General features: G+C 44.3%; 1 protein-coding gene across 1 annotated transcript; it reads right to left on the bottom strand.

Moving 5' to 3' along the window:
* Nucleotides 1–291: 291 nt before the first annotated feature.
* On the bottom strand, nucleotides 292–24,321 carry notch1a (notch receptor 1a). Its single transcript, XM_087843798.1, has 34 exons — nucleotides 24,075–24,321; nucleotides 22,792–22,873; nucleotides 16,152–16,414; nucleotides 15,710–16,048; nucleotides 14,478–14,600; nucleotides 14,160–14,393; nucleotides 13,912–14,067; nucleotides 13,592–13,777; nucleotides 13,367–13,480; nucleotides 12,686–12,799; nucleotides 12,352–12,585; nucleotides 12,141–12,251; nucleotides 10,785–10,977; nucleotides 10,545–10,690; nucleotides 10,316–10,429; nucleotides 9,586–9,705; nucleotides 9,314–9,466; nucleotides 8,993–9,221; nucleotides 8,690–8,891; nucleotides 8,443–8,596; nucleotides 8,154–8,338; nucleotides 7,479–7,611; nucleotides 7,113–7,370; nucleotides 6,909–7,021; nucleotides 6,230–6,801; nucleotides 5,698–6,138; nucleotides 5,421–5,566; nucleotides 5,099–5,312; nucleotides 4,895–4,979; nucleotides 4,641–4,803; nucleotides 4,213–4,511; nucleotides 3,956–4,103; nucleotides 3,756–3,853; nucleotides 292–2,831 (listed from the first exon to the last, which is right to left on the bottom strand). The coding sequence occupies exons 1-34, from the start codon at nucleotides 24,130–24,132 to the stop codon at nucleotides 1,569–1,571; spliced, it is 7,443 nt and encodes a 2,480-aa protein (XP_087699924.1). The 5' UTR covers nucleotides 24,133–24,321; the 3' UTR covers nucleotides 292–1,568.
* Between the last annotated feature and the right edge of the window lie 515 nt (nucleotides 24,322–24,836).

Genomic DNA, 24,836 nt, shown 5'->3' with positions numbered 1-24,836 from the left:
AGGCACCAGGAAGAAAAACTGTCAGCATTATACATACTCCATATTGTTGTAAGTCCACTGAAACTTGAAGAGATGTAAATAATGACATAATTCCTTTGTGGCACACTTTCAAATCAGCTATAATCTTCAGAAGATTAGCTAGCAAGCCCACTGCATGAATAGCGATAGTAGCAAACACACATTTATTCTTATCTAGTTCAGTTAACATCATGTTACACACAAATGTTTATCAGCAACCCTAGCAGGCATTTTCTTTTTCAGAAAATAAAGTAAAATTCAGAAAGACACACATTTTAAAGTTTAACAATAGCTTTTATTGAATCAAGACAATTTTTACAAAACATTTTTATTCAGCAAATATTTCTTAGCAAACTACAACTTTGCATGAAGTTTGATTTTGAATTCATTATTTTTTCTTAAAAAAAAACACCTTTACCTCTGGATTAGTTTATAAAACGTGACATTTAAACACCTTAAACCACACTCCTTTAAAAGTGCAGGTGATTCTATTAAACATACAAAGGTCCCAGCTTCCTTCACAATTTCTGCCCCACATTTTTTACAAGAAAATTCACACACACATACACTGCGTTTCAAAAAGCACTGGCACTATTTGAAATTGTGGCAAATGTAACATTTCAGTGTTCTACTACAGGTTTGCCATTTAACACAAAACAGGTTAAACATGTAATCGTTGATTTGTGATAAAAGTATGCAATAAAGAAACAGTCCTTGCATCACAAATGACCACAAATCTATTACTCATTGCCAGCCAAGACTGCTATTCAATAGAATAGGCTCAGATTTACTGAGATGATTTATACTCTCATATTCTCAAAAGCAGCTCCCAGCCGACAGGACATAGTTGTTCTGTGCTTTAAGGTCCAACATTTTTAAAGTATTATATCTTTGATACCTTTGCTCAGTTACTGTCTCCACCATTATTTTTTACAGAGAATAGTGTAGCAAGCAACATCATGAAAGGTGATGCTTTATGTACAAATCTGATCAAAGCAGACTCTGATAAGACTTAGTGAAATGTAGTTTAGTAACAAAAATTGTGGAAATTAAAAGGACAAACGAGGTTAGAATATAATTAATACTGAAACTTTAAAATAATCTATAATTTTTTTTAAAAAGTACAAACATAAAGCAACCCAAGGATAAAATCTGTCAAGACCAATACGTCAAAATATTAAAATAAATTGAGTAAATATATCAACAGAAGACAGAAATAAATAGCCAGTGTACACACTCAGGAGCTGTTTTCTGATATACACTCCCTTTTATGGGTTCTAGTCTTCCCATACATAAAAAAACAGAACAAAAAAACCCCAAAACAATAAAAATTTAAAAGCATAAATATAAAAACATCTTTATCTTTCAGGTCAAAAAAGCACATAAATAAATACAAAATTACTAAAATTGTTCTTGTCATTAGTATAAAAACTGATAATAGAAAAAAAGAACATGTTCAGTCTTGAAACAAGTTTTTTCTGTGTCTTTCATGGTGAACATTGGATATTTTTATGTAGTCCACACAAGAGTTCAGTCCATTTTACAAGTTTTTACTTAAACTGGTCTGGGATTAGATTCATCTGCGAGTGGATACTTGTGGGAGGGCTGGAGATGCCCTCTGACCAATCAGACATGTTGGAATGTGGGGAAGAGCTGGACCATTGGTCAGGGGACCCAGGGGAGGGGGTTAAAAATGGGTGGTCAGGCACCTGTAGCTGGTGGCTAGGTGTGTTGTCCATTGGGCCTGAATAGCTGTGCTGAGATGGAGGGGTGAGAAACTGGGTGCCAAGAATCTGGGTCTCCTGCGGCATCACCGTGTGGATGGGCATGGTGCGGCCAGAGCAGTTGTTTTGCTGCATGTCAGATCCATTCAGCTCAACAGTTGGGAAACTCTGGTTGAGGGACTGAGCGGCTGTGGTGTTGTTAGAGTTCTGGTGCTGGAGCTGCCGCGAGTGAGCCTGTTGCATCATGTGAGCGGACGAGCCCAGATGGCTGGTTTGCAGATTCTGGTAGCCCATTATCTGAGACAGGGTGGCAGTACTGACACCATGCAGAGGACCCATCATGTTATGGGTTATCTGTGGTGGTTGGGTGAAGCTTCCTTGCTGGCCTATGCTTGAGTGCATCCTGGAGACCCAATCACACTGCCCCCCTCTGCTACCACCTATAGATGCTGCGCCCTGACTGTTGGGGCTGGACACAGGCAAATGGGAGAGACGGGGTGGGTTAGGATCAAAAGCCATGCAACTCAGATCCTTACCCATGTTCATCTGGCCAGGATGGGAATCTCCATTCCCCTGCAGGTGATTTAAAGACATTGGGGGCGATTGCTGAAAGGGGGAAGCCATGGGAGGCGAGGCAACATCGGAAAGGTAGCCGTGGGGTGACTCGAGGGAATCAACTGGTGAGAGGACACCTGATGTGTCTAGCAAGTTACTCTTCCCATCCACTGACTTTTTCTTCTTCAGCCTATTATCTTTGCCGTTGTCCTTTCCTCCTTTTCCACCCGAGCTAGGCTTACGAATCTTCTTGCCCGAAACGTTTGGCTTGAGGTTGCTGAGATAGTCATTGGGGGAGCAGAGAGGTGGGGAGAGGGTGGAGGTGCTTAGGGGTGCACTATGAAGCCCAGGACTCCGGACCACATTGTATTCATCCAGAAGACGCACAATGTCATGGTGCATGCGTTCCTGGGCAATATCTCTGGGCAGCTGGTCAAGATGATCAGTGATCTCGCGATTGGCAAAATGCTCCAGAAGAACCTTCGCTGTCTCATAGCTCCCTTCACGGGCTGCCAAGAAGAGCGGCGTTTCTTCCTATAAAGAAACCAAATATTAAGATTATCATTAGTTAAGGCAGGCCACAATGTCAGTGTAAATGGGGATTTCTGCATCAGCAGGAATTCTACACCACTGTAACTACAAACCTCTCTGAAGCCCCACGGCATAATCTGATATGCACCTCACTAGAAATGTAACTACACATCGCAGTGATGCAGCCCATAACTTTGGTGATTGGCCAACCGGTTCAGTTGATTCCAACTATGCATTTACGGCTGCTTTTTTGCCTCTGTTTTTTAATTTATCAGTGTGAGAATAACAATTACTGAATCAGTATAAGGAATAATAATGATATATTAATGTATCACAGATGCTCAGATTTTTAGCAATGTAACTTTTATATATCCTGCATTTAATTGGGTAAAACCATTGACATTTAAAAATGTTTTTCATGAGAGATCTGGCCAAGAGGACAGCAGAAATTACAATGAATATAACATTAAATTTATAACAAAACAGGCATTTCTTTTTTTTTTTTTTGGCACACCACCACCAATGATTTTGGCCACTTACGTAGGTTGCAACAACAATTCACTGTAGACGTCTAGTCAGCAGCTGATAACAGTTTTTTTTGTTTTGTTGTTGATCTAACTAACAAATCTCAAACAGGACTTTTATCCAGTGTTTAAGCTGCTTAAGATTGCCTACCTTTACTGCATCTCTAAGCTGCTTTTCACCGCATCTCATCTTTTTTATGTGTATGACTTATTATACCTGTTGTTGTTATCAAGGATATACAAGTACATGTTCTAGCAGGGAGGTATGCTCTCCTGGGTGGGAATACCCACTTCTCATTAAACAACACTTCATACACTAGATAATCACTTTATCCTTACATACACAAATGTAAGGATAAAGGCTTGTGGAAAACCTCCATTAAATGCATATCATTTTACATACCTTATTATCTTGCATATCTTTGTTGGCACCATTTTTCAGCAGTACCACAGCAGCCTCCACATTGTTTACAGCTGCAGCCCAGTGCAGAGCAGATTTACCTGCAAAGAGAGTGCAAATTCAGGGTTTATTATCATGACCCTTAGCACAAAAAGCCATTTGTGAAAACTGTAGAGATTGTAGTTTGATAAAACTTTAGCTACCAGATTCATCTGTGGCATTAGCATCGGCGTGACAGTTGATAAGTTCTTCAACCATGCCCTCAACCGCTAAACGGGCCGCCAGAATCAATGGTGTTGTTCCATCGTGCATGCGGGCGTCAAGATCAGTAGCACGGTTTCGGATTAAAATCTGCAAGGACACAAGACGTTTTCTGTTAAATTAATTTAAACTGTTGGGTCAAACTGGGACAAACATTGTCCTGAAAATAAAATCCTGAGGGGATTTCCAGGGCATTTACCTGGAACACTCCCTGTGCATCTGCTGCCACGGCTGCATGAAGCGGTGTGCGACCCATGTTGTCCTGAACGTTGGCATCTGCGCTGGATTCCAAGAGCCGTTTGGCAGCATCTGAGCGGGCATAGCGGGCAGCCAGGTGGAGGGCAGTCTCGCCTGTACGGTCAGTCTGGTTATGGAGGTTGGCGCCCTGGTAAATAAAGTCAGAGATTATTTCTGCCGATGGATCCTCTTCCTCTTCACTGTTGCCATTCTCCAGTCCTCCACCGCTGCAGGAGGCGATCATCAAGGGAGTAAAACCATCTGAAAAGAAGGGGGAGTGGATCAGTGAGTATATAAGCATCTTCAGTCAGTTGTAATTCAAAATATAATTCATGTTTTATTCGTTTGTGACACCCTGACAGAGAAATTGTGAGTTTTCCAGTTACACACCTGGTCCTCTGACATTGACATCCATGCATCCATTCTCTATGTCTCCCTGAGGAGGTGTAGGAGCAATGGATTCAATCCGCAGGTCCGCTGCATCCAGATGTTGCTGTGTCCATTTCCTATGATCTGTATGATCACCCAAATCCAACATGGCCTGTTCCTCAAACTGAAAGACACACCAGTTAGTGTCAGTGTTAGTATCAGAGATGATAAAATTTAGAATGGACAGTTTTGGTGCAAAGGAAAACTCTTCTTACCCTGAAGCGCTTGCACTCCGGATCCTCGTCCTCCCATTCATTTTGGTTGTCATCCATAAGGTTCATGTCCGAGTGTTTCATTGGCCTATTGAAAAGAGGTTGCAGATTAGAGCACCTACAGCAAAGCAAATACAAGTCAAGGAAATATAGTGACCCACTGCCAGTGCCAGTAACCTTCACATTCCACTTTCAGAGTGCACTTACTTTAAGCCAACAGAATCCTCTCCCAGTGGCTCGCTGCGTTTCTTTTTGCTTGGCTCCGATGCTTTGAATCCTTCAGGAAACCAGAGCTGCCCGTGCTCTCGTCGCCGCTTACGGGACACCAGAACACCCAGACAGATGAAACCCAGAGCAGCCAAACCGAGGAAGATTATATACATGGGGTAGAGCTCTGAATCAGAGGGCGTAGGTCTCACACCTGGAATGATTGTTTAAAATAAAATTATTTTACATGACTCATTGTGTTTGTGTATGCATATATATGTATATGTATGGAAAATCTTATGGCTGAAACTGAGACACGTACTTGTGACAGCTTCAATGTAGGGAACATTGAGATTCCCACTGGTGGCCAGTGCTCCAAGGAATGCAGCTACATCTGTGGCACTCTGGAAGCATTCAGTAGACTGCTGGTAACACTGACGGTTGTCAATCTCCAGGTACACCACAGACCTATGAGCAGAGATAGATAGTCACATTAGCATTAACCTTTTTTAGCCTTTTTGTGATGTGAATACAAATCAGTGTAATTTTTTAGTGATTAAATGTTAAACATAGCTAAAATTCTCTTTGTTGTGCCCTACCCTTTGATTTGCAAAGGATCCAACTCTCTGCGTTTCCGGGAGCTGACGATGGATGACACACCCTCTTTAACTTGATCCAAAACACTGGCTGGCATCGAAGCCCAGTCGGGCCACCCATCTGCAGAGCGCTTCAGCACATTATGCTTAACAAGGTCTTGCTCATTGCCATAGTAAGGGAAGATCATGGGTTCTCCTTTGGCGTCACGGCGGAACACCACATTAGTGTGAAGGACACTGCTGAGCTCTCTGAGGAAGGCTGAAGATCGGTTCTTAAGCTCATCTGGTGAGATGTGGACCACAAGAACTAAATGTCCATCAGCCAGTTTCTCTGGCATGTTGTTGGCACAGTCCAGTCCATCCCATTCACATTCTGCGTTGTTGCAGCCCTGGTCACAGTGACCATCAGCATAGTGGTCTTTACAATACTGATCATATAGAGGGCTGAAAAACAAAATAAGACTGGGTTAATATTCTGATACCGCCCCACAAATCTTTAAAAAAAAAATACCCAAGGCATTTCTGTGACACTTACTTGCATTGTCCTTCTTGTCCTTGGCAATCAAAACCATCATAGAGACACCCAGGGCTATTACACTGCCCATCACACTTCCCATCATTGAAGTATCGCCAACACTGTAAAGCAGAGGAGCAGTTTTGCCACGGATCATCAAAATTAAGCGAACAGTCTCCTCCATCCCAGCCGCAGGCGTGGTTGTTGCACACTGAGTTGCAGATGTGGTTTCCTGCAAACTCGTCACACTGTGGAATCTCGCAGCTCATCTCCACCTCCGGAGGTGGGGTGATGTCCCGGCCAAACCCGCCAACGAACGAGTAGTCAAGTATATGGCAGAGCAGACCATTGAAGTTGCTGGGGCAGCTACACTGGAAAAACGGAGGGTCTGGAGTTATCTGACAAGTGCCACCATTGTAACAGGGGTTCGAGATGCAGAGGCTGTCAGTCGGAGTCTGGCACTCAGGCCCGGTGAAGGTTGAAGGACACAGGCACCGTGGACTTAGGTGGCCTGACACACACGTGCCACCATTCCTGCAATTCAGACTCCCACAGGCACGAGAGTCATACTCGCAGGTGGAGCCAGTGAAACCCTACAGGGGCAGAAATGACACAGGCCTTATGATTAGTGTGCTATGCTTTGGTTTTGAAGGACTTTAAAGTGCTAACATTTAAGTAGACGCTATAATGTTTTACTCACAGGTGGACATTTGCAGACAAAACCATGAGGTGTGTTACTGGCAACAGCACATGTCCCCCCATTTCTGCAAGGTCGCCCTTTGCAGCCATCAAATACCTTGTCACAACGCTGGCCTGTGGCACAGAAGCAAAAAGCATGTGTCAGCTACTCTTAGAAAACATTTAGACTTTTGCTGTACTTTTGCTGCTGATTTACATTCAGTACCTGTATACCCAGTGCGGCATTCACACCGGTAGCTGTTGGTGAGTTGGATGCAGTTGTAGGAGCCTCTGGGGTCACAAGGATCTGACAAACACTCATTGACGTCCCCTTCACAGCGCTCACCTACATAACCCGGTGGGCACACACACTGGTAGCCTCCAATGCGGTCCACACACTTGCCATTGTTAAAGCACTTGGGTTCATTAGTGAGTGGGTCTCTGGAGGGGTTGCAGTCATCTAAGTTAATCTCGCAGTGGACACCTACGGGAAACAGATAAGTTGGGTTACACACCATGGATACCTAGGTATTCATTTATCAAGTATATTTTCTGGAATGTGTGTATGCACATATGCTAAACTATAAGATACCTTGTGTTCCTCTGGGACACGAGCACTTGTATGTGTTGATTAGGTCGATGCAGGTCCCTCCATTTTGGCAGGGCTGAGACTGACATTCATTGATCTCTTTTGAGCAGTTCACACCATGGTAGCCAGGGACACACTGACAATAAAAGATATTCAAGCATATTTTGTTATTTAAATGAGAAACAAGGTTAGAGGGTTACCAGAAATAAACAGCCTCTTGATGTATCTATTATATCATATTTCAGAGTGACTATTAAATCCATATCAGCTGCAATTCCTTCAGAACAGTTTGTCTTAATGCCAACCAATCACTTGGTGGCTCAGCTGATACCCATATGCATCTGCAAATCACTTTGCAACCCGCCTCTATCCCAGCTCCTCATTTAATGGTCTAACTGACTTAATCACTGTTATAACGGTTGTCAGTGATGCCTACTCTGCTACTGCTCTCACTGCTCCCTGCTTCCCATGCATGTTCATGAAAGGGTTGGGAGGTGCCTTACGAGTACCACATATATAGGAAGTTCCCAGAAAAGAGTCATAGCACCAAATATAAATCAGTGTCCTGGTGACAATGGTTTATCAAGCTGGCTTAGCTGAAAGAGTCCTGTCCAGGACTTTATTTAAGATAACTTAAATTAATTAATTCATCTTTAAATTACTCATATATCCTTTTACCTCACAACTGTAGCCTCCTAGATAATCAGTGCAGGTGGCTCCATTTTGGCAAGGGTTGGGTGAGCACTCGTCCACCTGTTCCTGGCAGTAACTGCCAGTGTAGCCAGCTTGGCAGCGGCAATAATGCGTGTTTCCAGCATCCAGACACTGGCCTGAATTCCGGCATAAGTGAGCCACGTCAACACCTACAATCAAAGACAAACGAGGAGTTTCAGAATGTACAAACTGCCCACCAGACTATAGCAAATTTACTATCAAAAGCTTCACCTTATAATCGAAATGAGCGTACCTTGCTGTTTAGCTGCCACCTCACAGGAAACACTTGGGATGTCACAGTAGAGGCCAGTCCATCCAGTCTGACACTGGCAGGTGTAGGAGGCCCCTTGCTGCCAACACGAGCCTCCATTTTTGCAGGGAGCAGAGTCACACCAGCGCACAAGATTCTAATTTAGCATAAAAAAAAGAGAGAAGGTACTTAGATGTAGTAAAGAAGCCTAGGCATGTGATAAGACAAAGATAAGAATATTTCTCCCTACCTGACAATTGATCCCCGTGTAGCCATGAGGACAGGTGCATTTGTAGGTCCCATAACTGTCAAGACAAGTGCCTCCATTGAGGCATGGCTTGGAGTCACACTCATTGATATCATATTGACAATAGCTGCCTGTGAATCCGGGTAAGCACAAGCAGGTGAAAGTGTTGATTCCATCCACACAGGTGCCGCCATTAAAGCAAGAGCTATTGAAACAAGAAAATAGGAAATGTTAAATCACTTACTTTCCCCTGGGTCAGTTCATCAGAACAGTTTAATAATAACAGATTGTAGTGAGTGGAGCTACCTGTCAGTGCAGTCGTTTGTGTTGATCTCACAGTTGATACCGCTGAAGCCAGGTGGGCAGGTGCAGGTGTAGCTGTTCACACAATCGGTGCAGTTGGCCCCGTTCCTGCACGGGTTGCTCTCGCACTCATTTATGTCCTGCTCGCATCTGCCACCACGAAACCCGGGCGGACAGGTGCATGTGAAACTGTTGATGCCATCGCGGCACAGGCCACCATTACTGCAGGGATCTGAAATGCAAGAAAAAGGAAGTATGATTGCCACTTTTGTTTTAAGTCAAACACAAAGTGGGAACTTAAAAGGCCTTAGATTTGCTTCTTACTTGGTTTGCAGTCATCGATGTCTGTCTCACACTTCTGGCCAGAGTAACCCGGCTGGCACTTGCACTGGTAACCTCCCATGGTGTTGAGGCAAAGGGCGCCATTGCGGCATGGGCTCTTCACACATTCATTGATATCGATCTCGCATGTTTGACCTGAAGGGGAAAACAAAAAAATATTTATTGTACTATTGGGTAATTATATACTAACTGACTACACACACATTCAGCCAAACAATCAAAAAAAACAAAACACTTGCTGGAAAAATGTATACCTTGCCATCCTTCAGGGCAGAGGCAGGAGAAGCTTTGATAATCTTCCGACTCTTTACATATTCCACCATTTTTACATGGCCTGGGAGTGCAGGGGGCCAGTAGAGTCTCACAATTTTCCCCTGGTATGACCAAAAAAACCAACATTGATTGAATCACTCTGGCATTACATAGGAGCTCCTTTGAGTACCTAACTGCATGTAATAAAATAAGCACCACAGTTTCAGTGACCGCAAAACACAATTTTAAAAGCAACACAATTTTTTTTAAATTCCAGTTTCCATTCCACTTCCTTATTCATTTCCATGACATCTTAGCCAAACAGGAAAGGCCTTCCTGTTTCCTGCTATTGTTTGTTCATAGACAGGAAACAGGACATGGCGGAAGTGGGACTAGTGCTCGGAGCAGTGTCCGGGTCTCTGCGTTACATTAGCCACAACGGCCTGTTATTCCAAAAAGCACACACACACGCTATTATCCCAGCAAAACAGACGAGCAGATCTTTCCACACAGAGACGCCAAAAACCAGACATCCCTGTCAGTAGCCGCTGGGTGATGTTTTCAAAAACAACATGGAATATAACAGTCTAATCCTTTTTCAGTGGAAACTTGGAAGATTGTGTTCATGCTATCAGACCTGTGCAAACAGCTAAAAGCAGGTGCTAGTTAAATGAACAATCCAGTTAGCAGTTGTAATTCTCACAGTGGGAGATAAGCAGTTACATGTCGTACCGGTGTAAGGCAGCAAACAATTGCACTTGTATCCAGCCACATCATCGATGCAAGTGCCCTGGTTGAGGCAGGGGTTGGAGGCGCACTCATTGATGTTAGTTTGGCAATTAGGACCTACAGCAATTGGAATTAGAGAACACACTTTGGTTAGATGTTGGCCAACAAGGCTCTCCTCATTCAATCTGTGCACAAATAAAAAAGAAAAGTGCAGGTAGGGTCGAACACTGACCTGTGAAGCCAACTCGGCACGTGCAGTGGTATCCGCTGGTCATATCCTTACAGGTTCCTCCGTTCATGCATGGGTTGGACTCACATTCATTGTTATTGATGTCGCAATTTTGGCCGCTCCAGCCAGAGTCACAGGTACATTTGTATCTTTAGTAGAAAGGCTTGTCAGTAATTGATATATGTATAAATATATATGTGTGTGTGTACTTTTTTTTCTCATAAAACCTGGATCCCTACTCACCCATTAAGAAGGTCCTGACATCTGCCATGTATGCAGGGGTTGCTGCTACACTCGTCAACCTCGGACAAACAGGTGGCATCGTTGTATCCCTCTGGGCACAGGCAGGTGAAGCTATTGATGCCATCCACACATGTGCCTCCATTGTGACAGGGGTTGATGGCACAGTCGTCAATGTTGATGTTACACATTGCTCCTGTAAGACAGTAAATCTGGTTTTATGGACAGTGTCACAAACGTTTCTTTTGGATGAACTGAAGTGATCAATAACTAAGCTGGCCATTATCGAAGCCAAACAGCTGGATACTCCCATGTGATATAATTTAAGGCCTTACAGTTTGCTCACTGAGATAATCTTTGCAGGGTTTTTTTTTTGCATATGAAAAACAAAAAGACAAACTCCCCCAATATTCAACAAATACAATGTGAGCCAAGCCTGGTGGCCCCTGGAGGCTCTTTTCCCTCTCCTACATTGATTAAATAGGGCCCTGTTGAATAGGCAGAAGGAGCCCTTCAGCTGAATCACAGAGAGGGGGAGCACACACACACACACACCACCCCCATCCAGGAGACCTAACCTCACCCAGGGCTGTTTACAGGGACAGAAGGCCAGACTTATTTCACACACGGCTGAGTAACAATTAACCCCACCCCCCCTTTCTGATCTCGTACCCGGCTCCCTCCTCCTATGCTCTTCATCAGTCAGGAGAGGAGGGCCCAACTGCCTGATCTTCAGTTACAATAGCCCTCTGTCCCTCTGTGTCTCAGTCCTGCCGTGCCCTCTACACTCAGCACAAAATGATTTTTTTTTTTTTTTTTTTGGGGGGGGGGGGGGGGGGGGGGCAGCCTTCACATCCACACACACACACACTCCCCCTAACTACACATCCATCCCTGGTTTTAGCACAATCACATAACCACTACCAGTCAGAACCGGATCCATGTGACCTGCATGGTCTATTTGTTAAAGAGTGCCTGTCACCAAAGTTCTGTATTTTAGTGTATTACAGGTTGGCTTGCTTAGTAAATCAAGTGTTAACTGGCTTGTCGTGCAGACACACTAATAACCATCAGATATGTGATTAAAGGACAGCCTCTCTTTTCCTTTCAAAGTATCAGTTTACAGAGTCTTTGCAAGCTCAACGTCACAATCTTTTCAGACGGGAAACAAAGTCAGTGCTTTGTGTGTGCTGTGTGCATGTATCAGGCTGTGTTCCCTTTCTCTTCTCCTCCGTCCCACATAGGCAACATGACACCATTGTTCCACAGGAATGGGTCCGCCAGCCACCTGTTCTACCTGCCCCTCCCAAAGCTCAGGTGACCACCCCCCTGCACCTGTACACTCCACCCAGCGCTCACCTGTGTAACCGGGCTCGCATGCACATTCATAGCCATTTATTTTGTCGATGCACTTCCCGTAGTCACAGGGCTTGCTCTTGCAGTCATCCAGGTTCACTTCACAATTGAAACCTGCAGATCAGAATATACATAAGGGGCAGAAAAAAGGTGAAGAAAGTGCAGGCATATTTCACTGGAAGAATTTCAAAGTTGTATAATATTAATGTCTCACCCGCAGTGCCTTGTGGGCAGGAACAGATGTATGTATTCTCCCTGTCCTGGCAAATGCCGCCGTTCTTACAGGGCTGGCTTAGACACTCGTTGATGTTAGTTTCACACAAGCGGCCAGTGTAGCCTGGGCGGCACTGACAGGTGAAGGAAGCCAGGCCATCCCTGCAGGTGCCATAGTGGCAGGGATTGGAGTAGCACTCATTGATGTCAATCTCACAGTGCTGCCCTGTGTATCCTGTAATGTAGGAGAACAGCTTTAACACCCGCAACTTTTTTTCTAAGAAAGACAAACAAGATTACACAATAAATTAGAAGAAAGGATTAGTCTGGTGTACCTTCAGCACATTCACAGGTGTACTTGTTGGGTCCATCAGTACATTTAGCTCCATTCTTGCAGGGTGTGCTGGCACACTCGTCAACGTCCACCTGACAGAGACTCCCTGAAAAGCCTGCAGATGCATTTTTTTTTTTAAACCAAGAATTAAACTTCTTTTAATATTGAGAGTAAAGATATTTGCAGAAATGCAGAAAATTGCTGAAATTTGCATCTAAAAAAGGCCACGTGGTGCTGAAAGTCCTAACAAATCATTCCACAACACTCCCTTCACCCCTCCTTTTTCGGGCTCTTACTGTGCAGTGAAATCTTTCTTTCAAACCACATCACAATAGTCCACAGCTTACCAGCTAAAAACCAATCCCTACCCCCCCAATTCTGGCACTAAGCTCTTACACAAACTCTCCAGCCCGCCAAATATGCTAATGTTTCTGCAGCCCTGTCTGTTCTGTCCAGCACACTCGTAAATGCTTCACTGACACTATTAGAAGAAGTAAATCATTTACGTTCAATCGGGGGACTGCATGCACGGCACTCATTGACATATAGTTAATGATCCACTCTTTTATACCCTCTTTTCTTAGCTCCCATTGTCTTTCCAAAAAACAGAGGAGGGTTAAAATGATACCATGGAAGCTATTTTTGTGGCTGTTTATACTGTAGTAATCAGATTATTTCTCACCTTTGGGGCACTCGCAGTGGAAGGAGTTGATCTTGTCAATGCACTTGCCATTGTTGAGACAAGGTTGGCTGGCACACTCATCTGTGTTGATGTGGCAGAACACACCCTCATATCCTGAAATGGGAGTTATAGGTCAGGTCACGTTTTTTTTCTTACCACAAAGTAAAGGAAAAAAAACGTGTCAAAAGAAAAGTAGTCTTCTTGTATTACAAACCGATGCTTTACCTGGCATGCAGATGCAGTGGAACCCTCCAATCTGGTCCAGGCAGGTGGCATCATTGTGGCAAGGATTAGACATGCATTCGTTGACATCCATCTCACAACGAGGCCCTTCATACCCTTGGAGGCACTTGCACTGGAAGGAGCCCTTTGTGTTGAGGCAGCGACCGCCATGCTCACAGGGGTTGGCACCTAAAACATTAAATATGCAAATTGTAATAAATAAATGTAATAACTCAGTTCTGCATGTTAACTGCAAAGAAGCAGAATTATCAGAGGGTTGTAATCCAAACTAAAGGAGACAAACTGGTAGCTTAATAACATACCCAGAGAGCACTCATCGATATCCAGGTTGCAGGCCGATCCAGTGTAACCTGGGGGACAGGTGCATATTGCCTTGCCATTGACTGGGTTGGTGTCGCAGTTGGAGCCCTTCTGGCATGGGTTGCTGATGCAGGCATCATCAAGGTGGCACAACAGACCTGTAGCCATGGATATATTACATTTTACTCACTAAACATTAAGATCATGATATGTCTGCATAGCATTCACAGAGGGGTCACAAGAGCCATACCTGTGCGTCCATGAGGGCACTCGCAGAAGAATGAGGCCACGCGGTCGTGGCAGGTGGCACCGTGGTGACAAGCTGCACTGGCGCAGTCATCAATGTTCTCGCTGCAGTCGTCGCCGGTCCACCCATTTACACAGACGCAGTGATAGCCACCATGCGTGTCATGGCATGTCCCGCCATTCTGACATGCATTGGGCATCAGCTCGCACTCGTCCACATTTTCTGTGCAGTATTGACCTAAAAGAGAAAAAAAAAAATTGGTATTTATTATCTTAAAATGTTATTGGATGATTTTTTTTAAAGCCTTTAAGTGAAAGGTACCTGTGTAATGAGGTGGGCATCGGCAGTTGTAGGTGTTCACCCCGTCCACACAAACACCACCGTTCTGGCAGCTGTGGCCTGGACAGTCATCGATGTTGACCTCACAGTTGTGGCCTGTGAAGCCTGTTGGATTGGCGTGGGGTGAGAACAAACGAGTCAAAATGTAGAAAAGCTCTTGCGACACTTGATTAAGTGATAATCAGACCTTTCCTTCCTGCATAAAAATAGATATATATCCTCGTGGCAGAGCACAGCCTGTCCCCTCTGTTAACATCAAAGGCTTGTGTGGGTGTTTTATAGGCACAATAGCTCCGCTTAACAATCAACCCACAGCTCCACAGGTGCCTGTACTGGTGCGCTATCTAAACGCATTCCAGCAAAGACACCCGCAACTGGCACGCAGCGTGACTTAAAACTTCAACACACAACAGTTATTCATCCGCATGTCCAAACAACGGGCTCTGTGCTGACCACATAATGAGACAAAAACACAGGCAAGTGAAAGCTTGATCCAACCACCCTTTTATTTTAACTGATGTGGTTTGCTAGGGATAAGGAGGTAATACTTTCCATAAGAGTCTGCAATGTACACTGCTACTGCTCCAAAGTAAGATTGTGACCTTTGGAACCAACTGTGACCTTCTATGAAAAATTATACAGTACTTTCTAATAAAAATTAGAAAGCATGGTATGAATAATTTAAACATAAGTACTGTATAGGTTTGATGCAAAATCCCTAATTGTTTTTTCTCCTCTTTATTTCCCCACATCTACACGTATGTATTGTGTGTGCACTTTCTACACATCTGGTGTCCTGACTCTTAACAGAAGTTACCACAACATTGCGCAATAAATGTGGCAGACAGGCTGGCAGTGTTGATGTGAAAAACAAGATATTTTTGCGAGTCTGTGACCTCGTGAATAGGGTGTGTAAATCTATAGGTTTGTGTGCATGTGGGTTTCTCTGCCATTGTAGGGGCTTGCTACCGATTATCAGAAGGAAACGTCTGTGCAACTGCATCCTGCCTGTGCAGGCTGGCAGAGAGAGAGGGGAAGAGCGGTGATTCCAGATTACTCCACTCCACCCAATCAGATTTTACTACAACAACAGGCTGGTTTGTAGGTCAACTGATGTAACAGGAAAAACAATTGTGTGTTTTGTTACCACACTAACCATCCACAACTCCACGTGGCAGCTACCATTACTCTGTAAATTCATGTTTGTGCCATACCTGGAAGACAGCTACAGTCGTAAGCGGTGTCCCCCTTCTGGACGCAAGTGCCTCCATTCTGGCATGGTGACGGGCTGCATGGCAGATAGGGGTTCTCGCAGTGCTGGCCTGTGTACTCTTGAGGACAACGGCAGTGGTACGAGCCCACCTCATTCACGCATACGCCGCCATTGAGACAGGGAGAGGGAGTCTGGGCACACTCGTTCACATCCTGCTTGCAGGTTTGACCAGTAAAAGCGCGTGGGCATTTGCAGATGTAGGTGGATTCTAAGGCTGAGCACAGGCCACCATTTGCACATGGATTGGAAGCACATGGGTTGGCAGCCTGGCAGGTTTTACCTGGAAAGTAACACAGTAAAAGTGAAATAATCATAAAAAGGGCTTAAAAGAGGGGCAAAAAATTTGTAGTCACGAAACAAGTTTTGAACATTTCCATACATACCAGACCATCCAGGTGGACAGTCGCAGCGGTAGGCATTGAGGGCAATGAGATGGCATGTTCCTCCATTGCGACAGGGGGAGCTCATACAGGCGTGGTTGGTGGGGGTCAGGCACAGTCGGTCAGTGAAACCCAGGCGGCACACGCAGCGGAAATCGAACGTGTTGCTATGGGAAACAGCACGGCATTCGCCACCGTTGCGGCATGGCGAAGGACTGCAGGGATTTGGATACTGGCACCGGCTGCCTATGTAGTCACTGGGACACCTGGGAACAGACAGCGAAGAGAGGGAGAAGCAATGATTAGAAAAGCATGACTTTTTTTTTAGCATGGGAACAATTATCTAAACAAAAGGGGAGTAAAAGGAGGGGTTTGATGTGTAAGGGGGAGGTGTAGAAGGGAACTAAAAGTTTCCCGCCCAACAAAGTCCCACTGCAGTGTGACAGGGATAACATGTTGTTCTAATGCGTCTCTCTGGATTAGCTTCCCTCAGAACCTTGAAAATACATTCTGCTGGGACAACAGACGCCACAAAATAGTCTAGCAGTCTAACAGCCTGTTCCCATCTACCTTTCGCCCCCATGCTGTCCATACTCATCCACAATGACCGTAGAGATCAAGGGGAATGTGCCGCTCATGGATGACTGATATGAAGCTCTGCATTCAGGCCCTAAGCCTGCTTCCCTCCTATCCAGACCAAGGACTGTTACTGCTAAGTCACACAGCTCAAAGTGGCTGGTTAGTTGAACAAATTCTCTTATAAATTTCACAAAGATGGGTTCTGCCCACTGTGGTTACAGGGTGTTTGTAAAAAAAAATCAATACATTTTGACCAAAGAGTACAAGAAATTGACTGTTTTAGCATTGTGCTAATGAAATGCACAGACATTATTTGATATGCAGCCCATAAATAACACTGCAGTCCCATCTGTCACGTGAGGGAGCATTTAAAGTCACCAGAAAAGTGTTTACATTTGAATCGGGAGGCTTGTGTGACTGTGTGTAGTTGTGACCTGAGTGTGTGAGTGGTTATGTGTAAAGGAGGGCATCTGTTGGCCTCCTAGTATCTCCACAGGGAGCAGGTGCGCATGTTAATGAAGGCAGCTGTTGGTCAGGACTCCTTCTCCTCCCCCATCCTCGTGTCCCCTCCTCCTTTCCCCTTCCTCCTCCCCCTCCCTTCTGTCCCCTTCTCAGACAGGGGTGCTGACAAAGCCAACCTCTCCTCCGGGGACATAAAGAACCCATGTGAAGTCAGCTGTTGCAACTTCTGTGCCTCCAAACCACATGACTTATTCTTAATTCCTCTCTTCCTTACCTGTTCCCTTTTTTTTTGTTTATTTCCCTTTTCACATAAAGTATTTCCTTCTAGTTTTCTCTACTTTAGCTCTCATTCAGCTTACCATGGGGAAGGTTTTTAAGCTTTCTCATTTTTTCCTTTTAAAGGGACATTTTTTCTTTTAAACTCGTAGCTGTTTCCCTTTTGCAGATTTTCCCTTGTGTTGCACCGGATTGTTCAAAACTCTATTGTTGACTTAGATAGGTGAGACCAACAGGGAGTTTTTAGCAGGGCCTCTACAGGGAGTCCAGACAGTTGTAATTGGCGCAAGATTGTAAAAGCATTTGAGGTGACTTTGAAGTCACCGGGAAAACACACTGAGTGAATTATAAAGGTAATTCACTGCTGTGGTACAAAAATCTCACCCACTATGATAAAAACGAGGTGTTAATAATGGTGTGTGTCATCCTGTGTGTGTGTGTGTGTGTGTGTGTGTGTGTGTGTGTGTGTGTGTGTGTGTGTGTAGTTAACTCCCACGTAAACTGACTGTAATAGACCTTGTTTGTCCTGAAGTCAGAGATAAAGATCCACCCACACGCTGAAAAGACCAGCAGCACACACCACGGCAACAGGTCTCTCCCAGCGCTGCAATGTCCCCTCAGGCCAGAGCAGATGCTTCCCCGACCTCTGACCCTAAACACTTTTGTGACTGTGGGACAGCCCCTTTGCCTTCTCTTCCCTCTCTCCACTCTCCCTGCTGGGCCTGATCTACCATCTGTCACTCTGGGGGTGACTTTATGCTCTGACACAAAACGTGCCCAACTGTGCGCTGGAAATGCCACCGCTGTGGAAAATGTCATGTGAAATGACTGAGGGTGCCGTACAGTAATCAAAGGCATGTATAATGTTGTCAGTCTTGGTTTTGCCTTTCATGATACTTGAAAATGTTCCAAGATCACCGACTATTTCTCTTCTCTCTTTTGATTTTCACTCGTCCTTTTGTCTTTATTACATATTTGTTTCTGCCCTTTCCTCCTCATTTGCTTTGTCTGGTTAGTTGATGTTCCCTTGAATGTGTCTCATCATTAGCCAAGATGTGACCCCTGGGGTCCACATCTGCTAGTAAAACCAAGAGCGGAGCAATGTAGCCCAGCTAGAGAAAATGAGAAATGCACTGGATTTGGAAGCCTCTCAAATCCCACTACAGCAATAAAATCCATGAGAGAGAAACACTGTTATATTAAAAGGGTGTATAATAGTCATACAAAGATTGTGCACTCTCAGGCTGTTGAACCTAAAAAGGGCTAAACTGCATAAAGTGTTTACTAAACATTGAATCATGCTCATTTGTAAAATGCACATTATTGCTTGGAAATCAAACCACTTTCCTAAACAAAAAAATGACTCTCTACAAGTAACATATATCTTCAAAAAAGGGGATCTTAGAAGAATCATTGGACAATAATAAAGCGGTTTCTGTTCCACTCTCTAAAATCAGTGAAGTTGGTAGAGGCGGTCAGAATGAGAAGAATTTGGCACCTGTCTGAATAACAGCACAGCCTGACATTGAGCTCACTTTCATTCATAAAACTACGGTAAACAGCCGACGGCATAACTCTGATTCCGTGTGTATGTGTGTGTCATGCACCTTGTTCTGCTGCACTCACTTAACAACGCTGTAAAAACATCCCAGCTCACGATCAAAACCAGGAAAAACACCTGCCTGCCATTCCACCTCTTGTGATGATTATCAGTGAAAGCCGATGGAGTAGTCTGGAGTCTATTACTTCAGATTACCATCAAGTCAGGTGGACACAAGTGTGTTACCACAACATATTCATTCATCATTACTTGTTTGGTCGCTATAAAGGGTGACTCACATTCCAACCAGATAACATTTCCCCCCATGCACATGCAATTACTAGAAAGATCAAGACACGTGCACACATTTTCTGACTTATTAGAAGAGTTATTTCATTTGATAACCTCTACTGCTAGATATGAACTTTCAACACCCACTAGAGTGACACAGGCCCTTATTGCTCTGCTCTGACAGCATCACTTTCAATCTCCTGCTTTGAAGGTTTCCAGATCAGTCTCCAAAGTAGGTGTGAAAAAATATGTCTTTACATTATATATGCAATGCGTTCTCTTCTGGGAGTTATATATCTAAAAATTGCACATCAACTTTGCTTCCAAAGTTGATGTAAGAAGATGGGACCTTTTTTTCCCACCAGCCTCTTTCAGTGCTATATCATGTGGCCCCTGGCATCTGGGGAATGGGCCCAACCAGGGGAGTGGCAGCATTAGAGCTTAAACCCCAAATAAAAAGGCAACACCAGCAGGCACCTTAAACCCACTAAGCACTTGTATGTCCCTGATTCAGGGAGCTGAGCTTTTATAGAGACCTTCCTGGTAATCCTATAGGAGGACAAAAGAAGAGCAGCATTCTTAGAGGAAGAGTGTAAAAATCATTTCAGGTTGTGACTGAGACGCATTATCGTCAATAAACAACACCATACAGCTCCCTCTACTAGCTACATCACATTAAGTGAAATTCTCTCGTCTGGTCTATTTCTGTCAGTGCAGTATTCGAGACATGTGGGGTGACAGTTGAGATGTTTATTCTTAACACTTATCTCTGACCAAAACGGCACCCATTTCAGCAAATCAGCAATAACAGTGAGTCTGTCACGTAAAGGCCAGACCGAGGGCAACAGCCTTTTAACCTGTCTTTGCCCTCATTACAGTCTGACAAATGGAAACTAAATTTGACTCACGCTATGCTTGTGCCCTCAAACTTTAAAGTTGCCTACATTAAAAAAGACTGCTGCAGCTTGGTGGGAAACAGGAAGCCCCAGACCTTGAGATAACCTCTTAATTCACAGAATCGCAACCGAGTACTTCCCCACTGCAGACACTCGTTGCTATTTCCGTGTCCAATATCGCCACAATTTACATAAACTCTCCGACTTCCCCTAAAGTTACTCAGTCTTTTAATGTAAAGAGATTTGTCTTCAATCGAGGAAACAGCATTAAAGGTTTTAAAGCTGGTTCCCCTTTGCTCCTTTTGAGTGTTTCGATTTTCTCTGGAGGTGTATGCTGTCACACACATTAAGACCACATTCTGGTTCCATTTTTAAAACCAGCATGGGAACCTTACTATCTCAGCCAATCAGTCGACCACACAGTTAGCTGTTATATTTCTTTTAGCTAAATCTAACCTTACTCTACCAAGCTGACTGCTGTGATTGTAGAATGAATTAAAGCTACCATCTTTAGAGGTTTTGACTCTTGTTGAATTTACAGTTTGTTGGGGTTAAAAATCCCCTTAAAATCCTTCATTTGAATATCAGCTTGGGAAAAAGCAGATTCCAGTGAATGCAACATGAATAAAGAAGACAAATCTAATCCTTTTCCTGATTTCCTAAAGGTATGAAGTAATATTGGGGGAGGGAGGAAGGGTGTAATGTTGTTCATCATTGTCGGCATGTGATTCTCTTGCACTCGTGAGAACTGTGCCGAAAAGAGGATTCAGATCTGTCTTAACCACTCAAAACTGTGCCACCATATGCTGCATAACCACAAAGCAGAACATGATTCAGTGGTATCTCCGATAGTTGGCTCTGTGGGTTTGATGTGTTATAACCTGCTGACCTTCCCCTAAACATCACGTGAGGGTGACCGCACAATTTAGATGCCCTCAGCTCAACTCCACCACTGCTTTCCTTTTTGTCACAGTGCAGGCATCCCCTCCTTTCTAACTCAGCCGACTTTCCACCTATGTGTCAGCAGCACAAAATTTAAAAGCGAATTTGATGTGACACAGCATGGCACAAAAACATGGACCACTGCTGGAAGATTCTCTGCTACAGACACTTTGCCCTGACCCCCCGAATCTCACAGTGTCCCCATGACTGATAGCTGCTTAGCTTGGCAAGGATGAATGATGAATGAGAGGGAAGCCAGGAGGAAGAGAGAGCGCGGGTGGGTGAAGTGATGCTCTTATCCTGTCTGTTTTTAATTGGACTGAGCAGAGATGAAGAACACAATAACAGCTTTGTGGGATCGGAGGGTGGAGAGAGTTTCTGTGTGAGAGCGTGCGCACACGTGCAGGGCGCTGTGTGTGACTGTGTGCGTGTGCAGAGCGTGCAGATTCACATATTGTGAATTGGTGCCCCTGGGCTACTCGCGTAGGTCCTTCAATAGCTCTCCCTTGTCCCCGCAGACCAGAGGAGAGCCTGCCATGATCACATGCCCCAGGGCAAACCAGGCCACCTCTGAGTTTCTTTCAAGAGGGGAGAAAAAATAAAGTGACGCCACAAGTAAAAATCACACATAAAGATGCTTTCAGAAAGCATCAGTTTCCAACTCAAATCAGATAAAAGTTGGTGTCATTATATTAAAATTTACAGGAAGGTCAGCTCAAGGGAACATGTTGGCACATTAAAACGTCTCACCCAAAAACATCAGTCCACACTCTAAACAAACAGCCCCACAATCTGCCTCCCTGTCTATTCCCACTTGTTCGCCCTCAAATTTCTGCACTTTATTCCAATTAATCTCACTCTCTTGACATCCAATCCAATTACATTTCCCAGCCATCTGGCTTTCAAATGGAGATCACAAGCGGGTGAGGTGGGGGTGGTTGGGGGAGAGAGCTATTCAAAACGATGGAGAGAAGCCTTTTGGAGGAGGGGGGGGGGGGTGGTATGGCAGGGGTTTGGTGTGTGTTGTGGTGTTTGGGGTGGCTGTGGCATGATGGGAAGCCCCACTCAGATTAGTCACACAGCATTATTCTGACTGCAGGACAATGGGTGACGGGCGGCGGGCGAGCCCCAGCTGTCGCCCATGAAAGAGCAGAAAAACAAGATTTAGGACTGGACGCGTCCTCTCACTTTGCCGGGCGAAGGGGGACTTGCATTCATTAAGGAGCTGATGATGGGGGGGGGAGGCTTTGTGTGTGTGTGTGTGTGTGTCCGGCCTCCTCTTTCTCATCTCCCCAGCACTCTGAGGCTGCTCTCTCTTTTCATTTCTGCACTCCTTTAAAGTCTTTTCTTTTCAGGGAATGTGTGCGGAGAGCAATGCAGCTCTCGGAGGGGTACAGGAGCACAGAGCACAGCAGCCCAGAGGAAACTTAAGGGCCTCTGGTTGCTGAGCAGAGAGACCGCTCAAAGGCTGGAATTAAAAGGGGGAATATGTGGCCTCTTTTTCTTCCCCACCCGTAAAGAAGTACCACGATTGCCCCACAGTGCACTACTACAACCATACAAGCTCCAAGTAACACACAAGAAAGATAGCTATGTTGTTTCCTCACTGCTCGCAGCAGCATCTTCATGTGTTGCTTTCAGGCTCCCTGTTACTTACTTGCATTCACCATTTCCGTTTGGGGTGGCTTCACATCTTCCTCCATTAAGGCATGCCTCAGTGGGTAGAGAGCATTTAAGACCTGTTGAATGCATAAACAAATATATAGATCAAAACGTGTTTTACCCAGCACAGTTTCTCTGTGCACACAGGACACATTGGGATTAATCGGGATTAAGCTGCAGGTGAAATCATGAGGGAATTATTCAGCAGTTAAGTTTTGTTTTTTGGGGTCTTTTTTTTAACACAGCTTTATTAGCAAATTTTAATGCACACGCGTCGTGATTTTTAAATTGATTTGTTCCACAAGTGTCCGCAGGGGATATTGCGAAGCCTGTTCGTGGACACTGGTGAGGCTAGAAGCGCGTGGTGCGTGGCTTTTTTTTTTTTATTCAGGGGAGGGGGCTGGGGGGGGGGGGGCGCACGCTTTTGCGGGGAGAGCGCAGCAGCTGCGGGGCTCAGATGCGGAACAAAAGAAATCGTGGTGCAGCACGAGCCATAAAACACTCTCCTCGGGTATTGTTTACCGGGCAGACGGGAATAACAGCACCTCCTCCTCCTCCACCCCCCGCCAACCCGGGACTCACAACACTCTCCCACACTTGTAGACAAAAGGTGCTTGCACCCCCCCCCCCCCCCCCCCCAAAAAAAAAAAAAAAAAAAAAATCCGCGTCCCTCCGCACCAACATCCATTATCTCATATTTTACATGAAAGTGTTCCGATAACAGCTTACAAATAGACAGTTTATTGTCTAACACTCTAAATATCGTTTTTTATAAAGCATTAAAACGATTTGTTGATAAAATTCTTGATATAAATTTAGAGTAAGAAAACAAATTAAATGTTGTGTTCAGTTAGTTAGCTTTTGTTAGCTTTTGATCGTGGTTCCATCATTGCTGCATCTACCGCATAAGCTCAGCTGATTTGGTGTGACTGCTCTGCAATGAGCGGACAAAATAGCTCGCGACATCTTCATTTAGCGCACACCGGGGGAGTCAGCCAAGCGCACTGCAGCTTCTGGTTTCTTCACTTTCCCACGGCCAAGAGAAGCTGGAAAACTTTCATCGAGATTTATTTATGCCACTTTTTAATACTCCTAAAATAATTATACAGCATCACGTTTAAATCACTCAAATCAGTTTAATCGAGTGTCTTTCTCTTCCTCTTTATAATTCACAAACTTCTCTAAAGCCCACTTTAATTGTTCCGAATATCACAGATAAGTCTCGGTCGTGCTCTGTGGCAATGCACGCTCAAAGATAAATAAATAAATATTGTTTACCTTGTGCGATGGCGATTGCTGGAATCAGAAATGTTAGTTTCACAAAGAAACGATACATTCCTCCTCTTCAACTTCACAAATGTTGTTGACTCCCGCGTTGGGTTCGCATAGATCCGCAGTTGATGAATCCAGGTGTTGTCTTGAAATAAATATCCAAGAAAAAAATATGGAGGTAAATCCAACAGCGAGAGATGGGTGAGAGAAAGTCTTCAGCTGGACTCAGTTCATAGATGTTAACCTGCTGCCTTCCGAGTTCTCAATGAAATCGGTGGGCAACTCTACAAGTTCCTCCCACTATTCCTCCACACCTCCCCTCCTCCTACACAGGACGAAATCACGCTTCCTCTCTGGGGAAAAGAAACAGTGTCCCTCTCAAAGTAAACTTAGTAAACAGCAGCACTTTATAGGGATTTTTAACCATTTTCTTTGCTTCATTAAAGCTTGCATCTACTTCCTAGCCTGCCAAAGAAACATACTTAAATTTTCACTCATAATAAATTGAGACAATTAAAATCAAGATACAGGATAACCATTTAATTACTAACATTAACCTTTGAAGACAGCCGAAATGGCATTCAACCATAACAGTAACAGAAATCAAATTATAATGTAATACCATTATAGTATAGTATAAAATAACATATACTATATACGTGGTAACAACACATAATTAATCCAAATGTACATAAGAGTATACTGAGGTTGTAATGGCATATTTTTACTGTGTGGTGCTATTGCTTTGATTAATATAGCAAGAAAAAA

This window comes from Neolamprologus brichardi, chromosome 7, assembly GCF_056152115.1.
Source record: "Neolamprologus brichardi isolate AB-2024 chromosome 7, ASM5615211v1, whole genome shotgun sequence".
Classification (NCBI taxonomy): Eukaryota; Metazoa; Chordata; class Actinopteri; order Cichliformes; family Cichlidae; genus Neolamprologus; species Neolamprologus brichardi.
This window is presented reverse-complemented; position numbering and strand designations above follow the sequence as displayed.